At 38.7% G+C, this 18,077-nt stretch overlaps 1 protein-coding gene across 1 annotated transcript in view; it reads left to right on the top strand.

Annotated features, from left to right (window-relative positions):
- Positions 1–5,057: 5,057 nt before the first annotated feature.
- Positions 5,058–18,077, top strand: part of FOXN1 (forkhead box N1) — a 21,477-nt gene continuing 8,457 nt past the window's right edge. The window contains exons 1-5 of the mRNA XM_014953021.1: positions 5,058–5,170; positions 6,189–6,516; positions 8,674–8,781; positions 14,837–14,964; positions 15,778–15,874. Coding sequence (XP_014808507.1) covers positions 5,058–5,170; positions 6,189–6,516; positions 8,674–8,781; positions 14,837–14,964; positions 15,778–15,874 — 774 coding nt within the window. The remainder of the gene's footprint in view (positions 5,171–6,188; positions 6,517–8,673; positions 8,782–14,836; positions 14,965–15,777; positions 15,875–18,077) is intronic.

Genomic DNA, 18,077 nt, shown 5'->3' with positions numbered 1-18,077 from the left:
ATCCTAAACCCTGAATTACCCCACTAGACAACTTGCTCTGTTTAGATTTATTGAATTAAGTTCATCATTATTCTAGTCACGTCAGTTTCACACAACAAGTCTCAAACCCAAACCCATACGGAGTTTGGAATTATGAAATTATGGAATTACTCCATAACCAGATCTACTTGAGTAGAATCCACACTTCTACGGAGTTCTGAAACCCAACTACCTATATATAAACTCATCCAACATTGTAACATTCAGGCTATTTATATCACTCTCAGAGTAACTATTCCATAGGAATTAATTCATACAGAGGGATGTGACACCAGGCAAGCTGTAACGCAGCTGTAACCAAACCTCTTCCTCCTCGGTAGGTACTACCAAGAGGGCATCAAACCCATCCCATTTAATATGATGCAGAAAGGGTTCTCATGGTTACAAACTTTCTTCACCCATACTTGAGATTATCACTGCTCTGGCCTTATTTTCCACGTGCTCCCACTAAATATGCGAAAGTTATTTCGAGAGAGAGCTAAATGTGGGCAGTAACCACCAGCTAACCATGAGAGAACTGAGCTCAGAACCCTTGAATAAGAAAGCAAAAATAGCATAGTTAAATTAAACAAAAACTCACAAACAGATCTAAATTCAGAAGAGAAGAAATTATAGTCCTCGGAAGCTCTGTAAAAGCTATTCAAGTATCCTATAATCAAGGTCCAATACATACTATAAAGAGAAGCCAGAAAGCAGTAAGAAGTGGATGTGGCTAAAGCAGAGTTTAGGGCTGTGCTGGGCAGGGTGAAATCCTGCTCCTGAAAATGTCATTGAAAAACAGGGCAAGCTTTAGTGACAAGGATGGTAGAGATCAACAAAGCAATCATAGGTGTCACCAACCACGATCCAGCACAACCTTTGGTGTCAATCTGTCAAGAATAAGCTTAGAAAGAAAGTTTTGCATTCATTCTATGAATGCAAACACAATTTCTGATTCCCATTAATACATTCCTTTTCTTCTGAAGGTTTCCCATATAAACAGTTACACATAGAAATATTCCCGTATGAGTGTCAAGTGTTAGTCACGAAATTTTGGCCACTTCTACAATATTTGGAACTTGGCATTATTGGGGGGCAGAGTTTTAATTGCAAACTGAAAAGTGGAACTGTAAAACCTCATGGTTTCTCTGATTCCTTTCTCATCGAAGACTCGGGGAAAAAAAAAAACCAAAAAACCCAGAGAGTTGTTTCTTTCTTGCATTAGAAAACACCAGTGTGACTTGGAGAGGAAAAAGATGATTTAGTGTTTTGGGGAGGGGGCAGAGAAGAGAGCAGATCACAGAAGCCAGTGTCAAGCAAGGATCAGGGAGCTGCCGCCGGCATGCATGCGGAATGAGCTAGGAATTGGGGAGCATCCAAACACACCTTCCTCTCGTGAAAACTGATCTCAGCCCCAAGGGACGGAGAGGGCATTTACAGTAACACACAGCGTGTAGAGCAGTTCAGATTGCTCCGCCGAGCTCTGCTGAAATGTATCACCGGCAAAATGCCCTCCAATAGCCAGAAAGGACACAAAACCAGGAATTGTTTAAAGGATGGATTGCTGCCACGGGACTGCAGTCATGCAGAGCTAATAGATCAGCCGCTAATACCTTGCTTATTCAAACGCTCAGCTGAGGTTACAGTTTCTCACTTTTTTCTTTTTTGAAAGATAGTTATCTTATCATAGGAGCCTAGGATTGTCACGCAACATTTACAAAAGCAGAAATGACATGGGCTGGGGAGAAATGGTTCCAGCTACATCTGGGATAATCAGATACCTCTTTTTCCAAAGCAAAGCATCATTGTTTTCTTTAACACGTCCTACATCCAGGCAACCCACTATTTCCTTAAGCTCTCTGTCTCTCAGGAACAGTTTATTGTAAATGATTTATTGTAATCCTGATTATTGACAACCTCCACTGACCGTAATTTCTTCTCTCTTAAAGAAGATTTGTCAGTAAGTGGTCGGATTTCACTTTGCTAAAATCTATATTAAGAATGCAAAGTGGGTTTGGTTGGTTGGTTGGGTTTTTTTGTTGTTGTTGTTATTTATTCTTCATACAGAATAAAATTATTGTCCTTAAGGAACATTTTAAAAAGCAAAAGATGAGATTTAAAGAACAGTAACAGCAAAGATTTTTCAGTATGTTAATTTGGCAGTTTCTACTTATCTGTATTCATAGCCTGATGCGATACATATCAGTGAAAGTAAAGTTGCAAATGGCTTTCAGAGCGAGAAGTTTGGACTCCAAGTAAAAATAAGAAAGTCAGAAGTACAGGGCCAGAGGTTTTCCTCTCACAGCAAGACATACCCACCACGTGCCATTTCTAGGATAAGGATAATTTTGGATATATTGACTTTGTTTTCAGAAAGGAAGTCTGATTGCCTTCAGTGAGCAGACCCAGACCTTTCTGACTTGTTGAATTAACCCTTTAGATAATGCTTCTTTTTACCTGGTTCTGTCACAGATCCTAATGGTGAATGTAATGAGAACAGAAAAGCTTTGGGCATTATTATACTCCGCGATCAGAGCTTTTTGACTTACCATTTTTCTTGTTTTCATTAATCTGATTTTCTTGAAAGCAAGCTCCTCCTTTTTCTTTATTTGGGGCCATTTGTCAAATGTCTCTTGCAATGCAGAAGTCATTAAGCAAGAATCGTAACTGTAAAAAAGCTTTTAATAAAATTCTAACGCTTAAGACCACAAATTAGGCAGCTGGGTTGAAAAATTGCAGTATAAAAGAGAGGTCAGACACAGCTTTGTACAACCTGAAGATAAGTGGGAAACCAGCACTAGGAGGGCAGACAGTGTGGAACGTTTACAAATATACACACACATATATTTCCTAGTTGTCAGTTTTCCCACCTGTTCCTTTCAAGATGAGCATCAGTTAGAAATATATCTCCCCATCAGCCTCCAGTTAAGCTACCAGGAGAAGAGTCTGTGCTGGAGACATTTCTGAACTTTATCTAACATCATTTATTCCTGATATACTACTACAGGTCTCATACTTGATTTCCAAGCCGCATTGTGCTTTATCCCCCCAGGCAGTGCAGTCTTACTCATCATAAATATAGATTTCTCTTTGAACTATAAGGGCAAAAAGGGTTTTCCACATTTTTAGGTGATATATCTTTGTTAACCAAACCTAGTAAACCCCTCAGTTATTTACCTGACAGCCATTTAAACACGTGGCACAGATCTTGCAAATTAACTCTTGAAGTAAAGTAGTTTTTTCTCCCTGATTTGCACAGCTGAGAACTAAACTATGAACACAATATGTCTTTACATGGGTCTGAACTTGGTGCAGTGTTATGTGCATGACATAAGAAGAAAAAGCAAGTTCTTCTTTTGCAGTTTTACTGTATGGTTACAGTGCACAAAGGCTGGGAAAAAAAGCAGGGTAGAAAACAAAATGCTAGAAGATTAAATGTATTCCTCTTAATCCAAAGAACACCATTAGCTGTGCCTCACATATCCAAAGATCAAAGATTGGGAGCTTGAGAGGAGATACAACTAGCAAAAATAGGTACAGAATGATGAAGTTATTACCATATCTCAGGCAAAACAGGCTGAAAAGGCTGAAAGGACTGCTACTAATAAAAAATAAAAAGTGAAAATGTAAGTCTGTAGTAATAGCCAGTCTAAGTAATGACAGCAAAAAAACCCTTTCATTTTATATAGTCCCACTGAAAGCAATTGGGGTGCTTTTATATAGCAATCTCTCAATAAAGCAATATTGCTAAATTTGCATAACCCCAAAGCAATGCATGTTTGTTAACTTATGAACCGACAGAAAACAAAGCAATGACTTATTTCTATAAAAATTGTGTGGTAAATCCATGTAAACTCTGTATCACATCTTCATTGTAAATGCACCTACAGACCATTTCTTTAAGAGCTACAAAAAAAAAAATTCAACTGCATTAGGAATTATTCAGGATGGGTTATTGTCCAGCTGTAGATCTAACACTGTCTAGTCATCCGCACGTGACAAGATCGGGTTTTTTACTGTTTCAGAGAATATTTATTGTATTTTTCTTTTTTTCATAATAGGATTTCTGTCTGACGTGGATTTGGTAATGGTTTCACTACTCCAAGATCAATCTAATATTAAATTTTCTTCTTCGGACACTCTGGAAAGGGACCAACAGGACTTCATGAAGGCACAGGGGGGTTCAGTATCCCCAGTTCAGCAAACTGTGAGTAAGATGGACCAGTTCTGTTCTCTTTCTCCAGAGGCATAAGTTCAAATTCAATATCCAGCAATTACTGCACTAAATCTCAGCATACTTAAATGGTAACAAAGTAAACATTGAAAGTTGTATTCATTAACAGTAGAAACCTGAGGTACTATTCTGAGCTAATCTTAAACTCCATGCTAAATTTCCTATTCAGTTACTTAAAAATCCTATTACTTTAGATAAAAAACAGACAATTCATCTAGCTACTAATCCAGTAAAAATGCTACATTTAAAGCAATTCTCATCCTGCTTCTGAAATAAATAACTAAAAAAGCAGACAGATAGAGAGAAATCAGAACCTTTTTGTCTACTCCCTGCCTGTAGAGGATACCTCCCAGCACTTCAGAATTCCTTGGGACTTTTTTGGAATAAAGTGATCTCTCTCCTGTTGCCTGTATATTCATCATGTTTATCTTTCATAACAAAAGTGCAACTGAGAATAGCGTTTTTCATCGAACAACAGCAAAATAACCATTGTCATACTTTTATTATGAAAATTTCAGGTGGGGAATTGACAGCGCTGCCATTCATACAGCTTTATATAACTAAATATAGGGGTTTCTTTGAATTCTTATTTAATGAAAGATATCACAAACACATGCAGTAGGACTATAGAGTGGAGCGAGGAAGTAAGAATCAAGAAGTTACAAACTGAGCAAGTTCGTGTTCATGTGAGAAGCCCAAAAGTGTCATGAGGTCAGATTTGCTTTCTGCAGGAATCTGTGCTGGATCAGAACGTTAAGAGTTTTGTCACACAGACCCACGTGCAAGTGACTGAAAAGGCTCAACCATGCCCCACTCTGCAGAAAGCACTGGCTTCTGTGCTAACTTCCCTTTGGGACTTCTTGAAATCCTGTTCTTCCACGAAGGCATTTACTCCTTTACCTCTTCTGCTAAAACACTGTAAGATCAGCTTGGATTTGAAGGGGGAAGGAGGAGAGGGACCACTTGATAACCTGTTCCAACTCTGTGTGTAACACAGATCATTACATTTTCCCCTTCACCAAACACCAGAACCTGCTCGTGGACTTAAACATATCTTCTCAAAGGGCATCCAAGTTGTTATTCACCCTTGATGTCAGGGAAAATATGCATAATTTCTAACCTGAATGTGTTCAGCTTCAGGATCCAGACACTAGTTCTCATCAAGCCTTTCTCTTCTAGATTAAAGAGCACTTTAGTAGCTGTTATTTTCTTTTTGCTAAAGTAAAAAAGGGAAGGGAGGAGATGAGCCAGGAAGGAGGTTAAAATGTCTGCCTAGAGCCTACCTGTCTCAGAATGAGTGTGGCTATGTTAATGAAAGGAAGTGATGTAACTAGTAACATATCTGGCAGCTTGTAACACCAGCAGAGAATGAGATCAAGCTTATTTGACTAAACTTGTATATGACAAGACTTGCACTTATCATATTCCTGTCATTTAATCTGTCATCACTTGATCATACATCATCTTTTGCCTGATATTGTCAGACCAACCAGTCAATAGTCACCTAAGACATCCTGTTTTTCCAAGATAGTTCAGTCTTCTCAAAGCTTTTAATAATTTACTTTTGAACAGTTTTGGATACCAAATAACCAGAAAACCCTTAAGATCTTTTAGGGCTTCTCCAAGTGAAGGTGGCCGGGACTAGTAAATTTATACTTCTCATCAATAATACATTTTAAATGTACTTTTGTTGTAAACAATGAAAATAATAAAATGTTTGCTCATACTAATCCTAAATAAATGCCAATAATTTGTTGCAGGATAATCCCAGTTATAACTGCCAACCATATGAGTCAGATGGCAGGACAGAAAGGAAGAGTTCAGAGTCTTCTCACAGCCCCAGCCCTGCTTCTCCAGCCCAGGATCAAATCCATGGGAGGTACCCTACAAGCCAAGGAATTCACTGCGGCAAGAACAAATTTAAAGCGTCTTTCAGTACTGAAAAATTCAGACGGTACAGTTACGAGGAAAGTACTGTAGGAAATTATGACAGGTTTCTCAAAAGCAGCAGAAACCCCTTCCACCCTTACAAGAGGCAGATCAGTGAAGATGTCTTCCAGGAAGCACATCAAGCCCTCCCACCAGAAGGTTCGCCCTTCAAGAACGCTACAAGCATCGATGGTTTTGAGGGTCTACCAGGATCCACAGGTCCTGATGAGTCAGAGTCATTTCCTACACACATTCCAAACATCTCCGCCGAGCAACCGTGGTGTAACAGCCTCCAGTACAGCACCACAGGTCAAGATCACAGTTCACAAGTCATGGTCAGTATTTTTTTTCTATTTTTTTCCTGTTTTCAATAGCAAAAATATACTTTTTGAATTATTTTCTTATCTCTTAATATGACTACATGGACATTTAGTCTCTTGTCAAGTTGTAGGGTAGATCTCAGGATAGACATCCATATTTATTTTTCTAAGTTCTCTATTTTATGGTCTTTTCCCTACTGAAAAACAGTCCTCACAAAGATACACAAGGGCAAATGATTTCCCACTAGACATGATACACAAACCCTAAATATCCAAATTCTTCCTGACAACAGGTAGTACTCATCAACTATTATTTTCAAGGGACAGAAGTTCACAAAACAGTATTTTTAAGCATGAGGATGTGTATCAAGTTTGTTACAACACTTCGGCTGACCTGCATTTTTCTCAATGCAAATAGAAGAGAAACTCCAAGACATCGGTACTACTTAAAATTAAATATAAGATGTGTTTGAGGTATGTGCAGTGTAAAGTACCTGGGCTAATTCACATACTAGATAGAGGCAACTGCCTATTTAGGGCAGCACAGCCCTGAAAAGCAAGAAAAATTACCCTCCGGGATCTCCACAAGGTATCTCTGGTGTGATCCAAAGTGTAAAGTGTCTCTTCATCATCTAGTGGAGACAAAAACAATGGCTACATCTGCCAGGAGAGGGCCTTAGCCACTGGTGCTAAATGGCTGTGAGGCAAAGAATTGGAGGGTTATCAAAAGAAAGAGGGGTTTAAAAAAAAAAAATCTTAATTGGATTAAGACAATTTACCAGGGAACGCAGGGATGTTGTCAGGGTACATACCTAGGGATTGAAGCCATTCGGGTTAAGGAGAAAATTGATCTAAATCCCTTATTTCCTGGATAAATACTCATCCAGGTCAGATGAGCTTAATGCAAAACCTATAAGCAGTTAATGGAAAAATTTCCCATTTTCTTCCCAAATGCCTGGGCTGCAAGACGTAGAGAGTATAAAGCTGGCCCTGCAGGAGCCCTTTACCAAGTACGGGTGACTACTCAGGAAAAGAAGGTTCATGTCTCCCCTGCTTCAGTCAGCATACAACTTCAACACTCTGAAACAGCCTACGCCCTGCTGGCAAGCTGAACAGTTCTGAAAAACTTAATCCTACAGTCCCCAAAATAGTATGGACATTTATTAATACTGGATCTGGCATTTGCTTGGTGCCAGGATATCAAGTCTAATATGTACCCCAACACTAATCTATACCATAAAAGTTGGCCATTTTGGCCTTGCTTTAAAAAAAGAAGGATGTGTTACTAGTTCCTTGAAATAATAAGACGTCTATGGCAGAAGGGAATTCCTGGCCACGGCTGTTAAGTGGGGGAAGGAACCTGGACATGGGGATAAGGACACATCCTTCCCCACACTGTTCGTTACCCACCAGAGCTCTTTGTTTGACTAAAGCACACAGTGCTACCACACGCCCCACATGCTGCACCCAGCATTCTAGCTAAAAGACAGCAAAATTTAACATCCAGGAGCCCAAGTCCTTGGCAGAATCAAGCCCAATATGGAACCCGGGACAGGGAGCTGGGCAGAACTCCAAGAAGTTAAAACTCGATTAACTTCTCTGTGTTTATTTCCACAGTTGCAGAAATAAATGACATTCTTACGGTATATTCTATATCTTGATCAAATTGAACAGTCAGCCTAGTTCTTCTTGTCTTCCCTGTCACCTCTTTCCTGCGCATTAAGACCTCACCCTCGACCTAATGACAAAACTCCAGCTTGAGGCACTGACAGTCTGCAAGATAAAAATCAAGGAGTATGAAAAAGAGAGAGACACATATGCACACTCAGGAATGAAAGCTGGAGTATGCAGTTGGTGTCTCTGTAGGGGAAAAAGATAAACAGAAACCGACATTTTCTGAATTGCTCTTTGCATGGAATTTGGACTGGGATTTCCTTTCTTAAAATAGTGATTATATAAATGCAGGAAACTGTTTCTTCTTGCACCACTAAAATATCAAACAAATTCTGTGTCACACTTACTACAACAGAATCAAGTCCAAAAAAGTAGTAAGTACAATGAAAGACAAGTCAGAACAGTAACTAACAGAATTTAGACTTAAATAGATTAACAGCCTATTTAAGACTGAGGTGTTCTTCTCTAATAACTCTTCCCTTAAATATTTCCTGGCAGGATTCAGACATCAAGCTTAGGACATCCCCACTGGAAGGGCAGCCTGGATTGTACTGTTACCAGCCTCCCGTGCAGCAGATGTATTGCCCCTCACATCCTTTCCATCAGGTCAGTACAATACATAAACCAAAATCTCCTCTATTTCTAGCACTGTAATAGTATAGTAGTTATGGTAATAATACAAAAAGACAGATGAAACAATACCTGCTAGAACTGTGTTTGCAGGGCCATGTTTGTACACATACATTTTGTTTATGACATTGAGATCTTAAAAGAAGCAGAGCTAAATGCATTTTTAAAGGGTCATCCAGGAAAGAAAAAAAACCCACAACCTTATAAAAATGGAATCTTGGTGCTTCTTATTCATGTTTTCACCATTGTGCTCAACAAAATTGGCTTTGAATCCCGATAAATTATTAACATAAATGTTGGCATTTCAGGATCCGAGGGAATTAAATGTGCTTTAACTTCAGAATAAATAAATATATATATGTGACTGTTTACTTAAAATTCAGATCAGAGAAAAACACTTTTAAAGCAAAATTTTAACAGCTAGATGATGTGCGCTTTCCCTGCGCTTCATGGCCACACACATCTCTTTTGCAATCTTTTCACTATTACATCATCCTCAGTGAAAGATTATTCAGCTGAAGCGTAATTGACAATAATGCTGATGATACATGAGCATTTAAGGTTGTTCTTCCATAATGTAACTATATTACTAATAGCAAAAATGCACAGGAGTAACTGGCACCTTGTTTTTCTTGAGTGTGTTTAGATGTCATTTGAATACATGTCAGTTCCTATTTTCAAAGCAGTCTACACACAGTATCTTTGTAAAATCACTCACAGATATGTACCTTAAGCTTACACGTGATCTGAGTACGTGTTTATAGAGGTTAGTGAGTGTGGTCTACTCAGCTTTGAAAACTTGGCAGAGAGGGAGGGTGTGTATTACAGAAAGTAATTTTCATGACTCTGAAATGTCTTTAAATAATTTCTTTTAGATATAAACAGTGTTCAATGCATTGAAATCTTCTTCTTTTATGCTCAGTTATCTGCAATGTACAAAGTTTTCAGGGAGAAAGATGTTTGAGGAGATAAAAATATGCTTGAAACACCCTATTTAAAAAAAAACAAAACAAACCCAAACCCAAACCAAAACAACCTTAAAGTGAAATTAAAGCAACGAGGACTTTTCCAATACCTAGGCAGAAATCTATACACAAAAATAGCACAACTACCAAAACTCCCAACCATTAGAACTGAATTAAATTAAACTTACAGGAAATTCATATATATAAAATATTTGAACATAAAAGCTCACACTTGAGTTGCGACTCCTTTGATCTCAGTGGCTGATGACTGACATTGTGGAATCAATTCTACCGTCTCATGCAACTCGCTCAAGAAATATAAGAAATGTGACTAACAGAGCAGTGATTTAAAGCTATGCAAAGAAAACTAAAATCAGGTTACCATATGATATTTCTTTGGTATTGTTAATTCATATGGTGTTACTCGTCTGAGTCATTGAAAGAGAAATTGCACCATCCATCATCAAGATTTAGTCCCTCATGAGGAAAATCAAAGGTTATTTTTGGCACGATTTTCTTTAAGAGGAAATTTAAGTAACTTTTTCAAAAATGATGAATGACCATAAAGAACAAGAGTAGACATAAGCAGGAATATCATTGATAAAATTAAATCATCTGCCACAGGTGACTTTTTAGGAATTTCATTTGTTACAGTTTTGTAAAGCATTATTAAGGAAGAATGAACGTAGTAGCTTTTCATATTTTTAAGTGTGTATTTCTTATACATACAAACCCCCCCAAGCTGTCTGCTGAAACTTAAAGGAAGGTGTCTCATTATTACAGTATACAACCCCTCAGATATAGAGAGGAATAAACAGAGAGTAACTGTACCAACCACTTGGAGAGCTTCAGGGTCTCATACGGCCTGTCTGAACTTTCAGTGCCTGGGAAAGAGTTAAACGATGGTGTGGTGAGGCAGCTCAAGTACCAACGCTTGCATCAAGTAAATGTCTAAAATCAGGTTCCTCTTATTGTCATCTTTCTCCTCCCACTCCCTCAGCAGTGACCAGACCCTGACCACCAACTGGACTTTGTATTTAAATTAACTCAGGGGCTTGGGGGCACAGAGGTTCTTCTCCAAGGAGGTGTTGCACAAGGACAGACCCATTTGCTCAGGGTGTCCACCTGCTACTGAAGTTCAAATATTTTTGACATAAGGGGCTTTTTGTACCTCTGTCCTCAGCTTGAGATGGGTACAGACGCTAAATAGATATGAGAAGGCACAGAAAGAAGAAATTCTCCTACACTGACTCAGGAAATATAGCTAGAGAATAATCTCACCCCTGGCTCTTTCTTTTACCTATCACTGAGACAATCCACTAGCCAGAGTTTACTGAATCTTTTTTTTTTTTTCCTTTCTCACTATATTGTGGTAAAAAGATAACTATTTTTTAAGTTCTTATCAACACCATCATAATAATTCACTTGTTTTTTCTTGTTAGCCTAAAACTCAATAGAACTGACAAAAGGTAATAATAAAACTAAAATAGAATAAAAAGAAAGGTGATATTACACTACCAGCCTAACTCACAAATTGATTGACTTTATTATTGTTAATTTAGAAGGAAGGGTTCCCCAATGAAGGATTAACTTGTCACAAAAGCTCTGCTGCAAATATAAACTAGCTCCCCATCCATCTCCCCATCCACTAGCACCATCCATCTCACCTGCAGTATAAATGTCAGGTTTGTGCGTTGCTTTGGCAGAAACTCCAGCTAGCTTGTTAATTCATTTGAACATTTTTTCATTTCTTCTTTCGTTGTGAAGCGGGCACCCTCCCCCTGTCACTGCCGATTTGATACCAGTACTATTACTATACATTGGTATTAACCACATCTAGAAAAAACTACAAAATCAAAGCTGAAATACACCTTCTGGGAGCTGCTAGGCAAGACACAACAAGCAATGAGAGGAAAGTCTTCCATCCACCTGCAGGCTGGCACTGTGACAGAGCTCCTGCATGTAGCAGGTTTCTCTTAGAATTTTCAATATTTGTGCTTTTTCACGTTACTCTAGCAAAAGTATGGCAACGTGTTCTACTCCTCCAGGGAAAAGACCAATAGGTATAAGCAGCCAAAGGCAGAGCAGGTAGAATTGCTGTCCCTGTGCCGTAATCAGCTACTGGGAAATGAAAGAACACATGATACAAGACTGAGAAAAAGGGGAATAACATCTTTTGCATGGAACAGCTCCAGAATTATTATTTTACATTTCAAATGCGAATGGAGCAGTGCGATTTGAATCACTGGGAAGTTACACTCAAGAGAACGGGCCCTTTAGCCTGCAGTGAAGGATGGTCAAGCCACTCCTCACTTTTCATTAGAGGGATGAGAGAGATCAACTCCTTCGTTAACTTTGTCCAAATGATAAAATGGTCTCACCTTCCCCTTTGCTGGACACAACACAGATCATGACTCATAAGAAAAATTACTTCTTACTGACCTGAAAGAAATAGCAGACACTTACTGAAGTCACTTACCCACCCACCATAAAACACGGACACCTTTCATGCCAGTTGGGCGACGGCAAAACCAGCTCAAGCCTGTCCTACCAGACCATTCCCCAGCCTTTGCTCCCTCAAAAAGGACTAATGAAACCAATAAAACAGAAATAATCCTTAAAACGCCCAGTTATTCCCTTTGGTGATGACATCACAACCAGTCACATCTCAGTATTTGTTCCTTTCAAACAACCACTAACACCAATAAAATCCAAATTATTGTATGAATTGTCCAGTTTTCTACTCTGGTGAAAAATCTACCCCCAATGCAGCAAAGCAGCAAACGCACATGGAAAGCAGTTCACAGCTGCTCTGGAGACTGCAGTTTTGCCCAGTATTTAGTTTAACGAGGCAGGACATGATTAATTATGTACATCTCATTTCTTCCACCCTGCAAACAAATGAGTGTATTCGGTGTGTTTTTCCACATTCCATTTCAGGCAATTCAATGGTAAAAAGATAAAAGCAAACAGGCAAAAAACTCCAGCAGCAACAATAAAATTACTGAGAAACTGAAATAAATTATTCAGAATCCAGACTAAATAAATAAACTATGAGCATTTTGCAAGCACGTGATAACCTCTCACAGGCATTTCAAAGGGTCAAAGACCTAGAGCAGCAGAAACTGTTGGTCTGAAAGTAGGACTGACAGTAAGAAACTAAGATGTATAAAATAATTGCCAAGGAAATTTTCCAATAAGTCTGGAAAGCTACATAATAATCTTTCAGAGGAATCATATAAACCTCATGACACAAGACTGCTAGAGGTAAGCAGTACAACACAAGACCAGGGTTCAGCAATCTTTGAGTCCTAGGGAAGTTACGCAGGTAGATTTTTTAATAGCATATGACATGACTCCTTAATTTTGGCCATGCCCTAGCTCTGGCATCTGGAAAGATTCCTCTGAGAGAGACAGAAATTCCTCTCACACTGAGCTGCGAGTTCATGGAGAGCCAACTGATGGTATCTTACCTTAGCAGGGCAGTGTTTCTTTGTTCTTGAAAGTTGCCTGCCAGCAGGTTTAAACTGTAATTTGGAAAAGAAGATTATGTGACCAACTGCTGTGCTAAAAAATTGAGAGCAAACCTGCAGAAACTCTGATGCAAGCAAGGCTATCTATATGTATTATCTCTCCTCTTTCACCTATATTTTTTGGCGTATTTCTATCCTGGTAATTGCACGACAGGCCAGCCAGCTCCTTAGCGTGGAGCTGGGCAGGCTCAGGGGTCTTCTGGAAGAGAGCTCAGCATTTCAGTCTCAGGGAGCATCTGTGGCTTGACCCTATGGGTGGGGTGAGGGTAGCATGAATGTTGTCTGATTTTAGGTGTCCTGGCTATTCTTTTTAGCTTTCTGATATAGAAAATTGGGGAGAGGGGGAGGAAGAAGCTGCTTAAGGTGGTGGTTAACAGCACTTAAACTCCTGGGCTCTTGGAGAAGCCTGGTTCTTGTCATTGACTAGGAGGGAACCTCACAGCTTCAGCATGAGTCGGGCAATATGAAAACCACTCATAAGAAATGTCTCAAGTGCCACTCTCCTGACCCCTGGAATGACACTACTAACTTATTCTATAATGATACATTCGATTTACACATATATTCTGCTGCCATCCACTAAAACTTTTCTTGTCATCATCTGTTTTTTTTACTGCCTTGCCTGGTAACAGCAAATTGAACGGATGCTTTGGGCTGCTGTTCTCCTGCCATAAGATTTTCTACACTTTGAATTTTTGCCTTGTTGTATCTCTCTTCATCTAAAAACCGAAAAAAAAAAAAAAAAAGCCTGGTAACAGCAAATTGAACGGATGCTTTGGGCTGCTGTTCTCCTGCCATAAGATTTTCTACACTTTGAATTTTTGCCTTGGTGTATCTCTCTACACAAAAAAACCAAAAAAAAAAAAAAAAAAAACCAGTACAAAAAGCCTAACAGGTTTCAGTCAAAAATTCCCTGTTTCTTCCTATATTTGTAGCGGCTTTACATAATAGGCTTATTTTTCTGTGGTGCACATTGTTTGAAGTACTTTATTCTGGTTGTTTTTTTTTTATATATAAATAAAATGACACCATTAATTTACTTGTCTACATAGTGTAATGTTCAAGGGAGGCTGAGCAGTCTGAGATACTTTAACTGCAAAGGAGATGGCTGAAGTGAGATATGCTTTAGGTCTATAAAATTGTGAATTATCTGAAGATAATTAATAGTGTACAGTTACTACCATTTTTCACAAGAAGTCAGTAGTATAGCAGGCGATAAGAAAAGAAAGTACCTTTTTTACATACTTCAGTTTAGAACACACTGCAACAGGATCTGGTAACAGCCAACGTATCAGTGAGATCCTCCTTGTACATGCCCTATTTCTTTTACTTCTTTTACTGCATTAACTAGTAATATTAATGTTTCTCAATACAATGCTAGAAAGACTTTAGGTCTGACTTGGCACAACAGCTATTAAATGCAGGCAGAGGAAATATCCTCAGAACCAAGTAGTTTAATACTGTTATTAAGAAAGAAACATTTCTGAGAGCTTGTTGCTGAACCAAGTAACATCTCTTTTATTGTATCCTCAGTATCCCTCGGGAGGCAGCTATCCTGTGACTTATATTACTTCTTCACACTATCCTTACCAAAGAATTGCTCCTCAAAGTAGTCAAGAATCCCAGCAGCCTCTTTTTCCCAAGCCCATCTACTCCTACAGGTAATTCTTTTTTTTTTTTTTTTTTTCACATCCTAATGTTACAGGAAATACACTGTTTACCCATGGCTTATTTCCAGCATAATTTGCAACAACATGCTTACTCGTATTTGTCTTGTTCCCAGTGTGCTCTGTCCTGTTTGCATGAATCACAAGATGTTCCAGACTCTGGGGCCAAGGCAGAGGGAAAGGAAATGTTGTAAAGCATGTGAACAGTCGTGATCACCCCCACAAAAGCTAGATGTTTCTCAAATACAAAATTTTAGGTGTCATCAGCACAAGATTAATCACTCTGCGTTGTCTTTTCCAGGACCTGTATTAAAACCAATGTTTTTTTCTCTGATTACTAGGGCAAAGAAATGCCTAGAAAACATATCAGCTCTGCCAGTCATCACACAGGTTTAGGCCCCAAATAGCAGTCTAACAAATTAGATCAGAGAATTACATTTTAATTATACCTTTTGTCACTGTCAGTTTGATATTCTCTTTGTGGCCTCTATCAGTTCAAGCATTCAAACCCAACCTTAAATAAACTTACACTACCAGGATTTGAAGGCTGTGGTCTTCATTCCACTTTCTCTTTATTTTAAAACCAGGTTGGACCTTCCATATGTGTTTTGAGAATTACCTTTCGAAGTTAAGCAGTGTAAGGCATGTTGCATATAAATAACTGAGTGGAAGCTTTAAGCATTTAAGTATTCCTGCTATGACAGTGAAAGCCAGAATAATTACATACACTGTGAAAAACAGGGTTTTTTTCTGCCTCTGAGGAGTCAAGTAGACCAGGCTAAAATATTTTTCTTTCTCTCCCTAAAGCATCCTGATCTTCATGGCACTCAAAAACAGCAAGACAGGGAGCTTGCCAGTCAGTGAGATTTACAATTTCATGACGGAACACTTTCCTTACTTTAAGGTGAGTTCCAGAGGGAGGGGGGAATCTCTCCCAAGCTTGCCTGGCAGCACAGGGAACAGGGGAGGGGATCCAAGCTATGAAAAGGGGTAATTTCTTGGCAGATTAATATCAAATCACACTATATACCTTAATGATCGCAAACCACCCAGTATTTTAGGCCAAGGCAGATGTATGAACGTGATATATGGTAATACTTAACACAAAAAATTATTAAGAACTGTTCCAACAGTTTGTGCAGGTAATGATAGCCATTCCTCAGTAACAGCTCACAAAAAGGATAAATATTTTTAAAAACCCACCCATTCCTTCCTCTCAGATCTCAAACACAGGCAGGACTGGTCTTGTGGGTTTCCTCTGCCATCAGTAGTACCTCCAGGGTGGTGTGGAAGTAGAGGTTCAAGGTCATCTTGCTCCATTCTGGAGCTGGGATGTCCATCTGAGGCAACTCCATCACAGGCATGCCCTGTATGAAGAAAAGTACAGGATGTGATAAATGGTACTAAGCTCATAATTACACAGTAATATTGGTGAAGGTAAGGGTGTATGGTTTGCAGCAGATACTATTGAAGTTTAAATCCGTGCTGTAAGAGAATGGTTTGTCACACTTGGAACACCAGTGGGAAGAGATGAGTCAGCACACAATCCGAGAGCAAAAGGATTACGGTTAAGATTTTTAAAAGAGCTATAATAGAATCGTCAACTGATTCCCAACACAGAGCTTTATTATTGCTGATTCTTCAAAAAACATCTCACTGGAAGTCCATATCAGCTGATCTGGGACTTTTAGCCATGCACCCGTTTCCTACCGCAAATAAACTTGCGGCAATTAAACTAAATTTAAAGCAGCTACAGAAAGGCAATTCAAAAAATTGTATTAAGAAAAGAACACTATAAATAACTATAAATAAATGTTCTGATACAATTTTGCAATGGTTTTGGACAGTAACTGAGGATAAATAATACTGAGAAAAAAATGTAAACACATCTGTAATCAGAGAAAAAGAATCCACACTATCATGAAGGAAGAACTGTTAGGATCCACTACCCATCTGTATTCCCAGATCTCCTCCCAAAGGATTCACTAGCTACTCTGCTATTTGTTACAAGCAAAAGAAGGGAGAAAAAGTAAAGAAACCTACCATTGTAATTGAAGAATTGTCCCGTCACAACTGAGGCATAATCCACTGAAACAAACCTGCAGTGCTCTATCTTTGTTAAGTCACAGGGACACAACTGATTTTTAGGCAAAACACACATGAAATTAAGCAATGACAGAAATCCAAACAGGGAAAGGAAGGGCAGAATGGCATGTGACGAGTAGCTGTACATTTTTATTTTTTTTTCATTTTCAAAATAATAATACATTTCAAGGTTTGTATTTTGTTCCCGAGAATATCAACTCTATTTTCCATGCACTTATCAGTAGTTGCAAGAAATACTAATAACGCAAAGGAAAATAGTTTGAGGGTTGTGAAAAAGGTCCTGGGCCATGATATCTTGAAACTGATGTTTTGCAGAGCTACGCTTCTTAGCATAACACACAAATCATGTGATCTAATGTAACACATTCTTATCTGATCTCTGTTTTCTAGAAAAATAACATGAGTTTCAAGGAGAGAGGTGGGAATATTAACAAAACATAAATCCACATTCATTCACCAGACCAACCTGAACTTAGTTCTCCTTTGTCTTACAATACAATCAATTATAAAGTTAATCAGCAGCTCGCAAACCAGATGCTGCTGCTGCCAAAACCACATAGAATTCCTCAGCCACAAGACAGTGGCTCTGCCAGTGTCACCTTCCTGGTCCTGAAGTTAATGTTAACCTGACACAGGGGGAGATACATCCTATCCTCAGCTAGAAAACTGTGTGTAAATACTGTGTATTGTGTATGGTGTGATATTCTGTGTGTGAATGAGTGTTCATATGTCTCTCTGTGTGTGTACATACAGATTTGGGCATTCATACGCTCACCTGTACAGCAGGTATATTTCTACCATGGCTTTAAATAACTGTTTTATACCCAAGCTAAACTTTTTCCTTCTTACTTACCAAAACTTGCCTGTTCCACAGAGAGTGGAGTTTGGTGGCATTTTCTTCTTTTTTTTTTTTTTTTTTTTTTTTCCCTTAAAGGGGGACCAAAAACAAAATGTAGCAATTCTTAATTTCGGGTAGAAGGAAAAAAAAAAAAAAAAAAGCC

The sequence above is a fragment of the Calidris pugnax genome, unplaced genomic scaffold (assembly GCF_001431845.1).
Source record: "Calidris pugnax isolate Ruff unplaced genomic scaffold, ASM143184v1 scaffold133, whole genome shotgun sequence".
Taxonomy (NCBI): Eukaryota; Metazoa; Chordata; class Aves; order Charadriiformes; family Scolopacidae; genus Calidris; species Calidris pugnax.
This window is presented reverse-complemented; position numbering and strand designations above follow the sequence as displayed.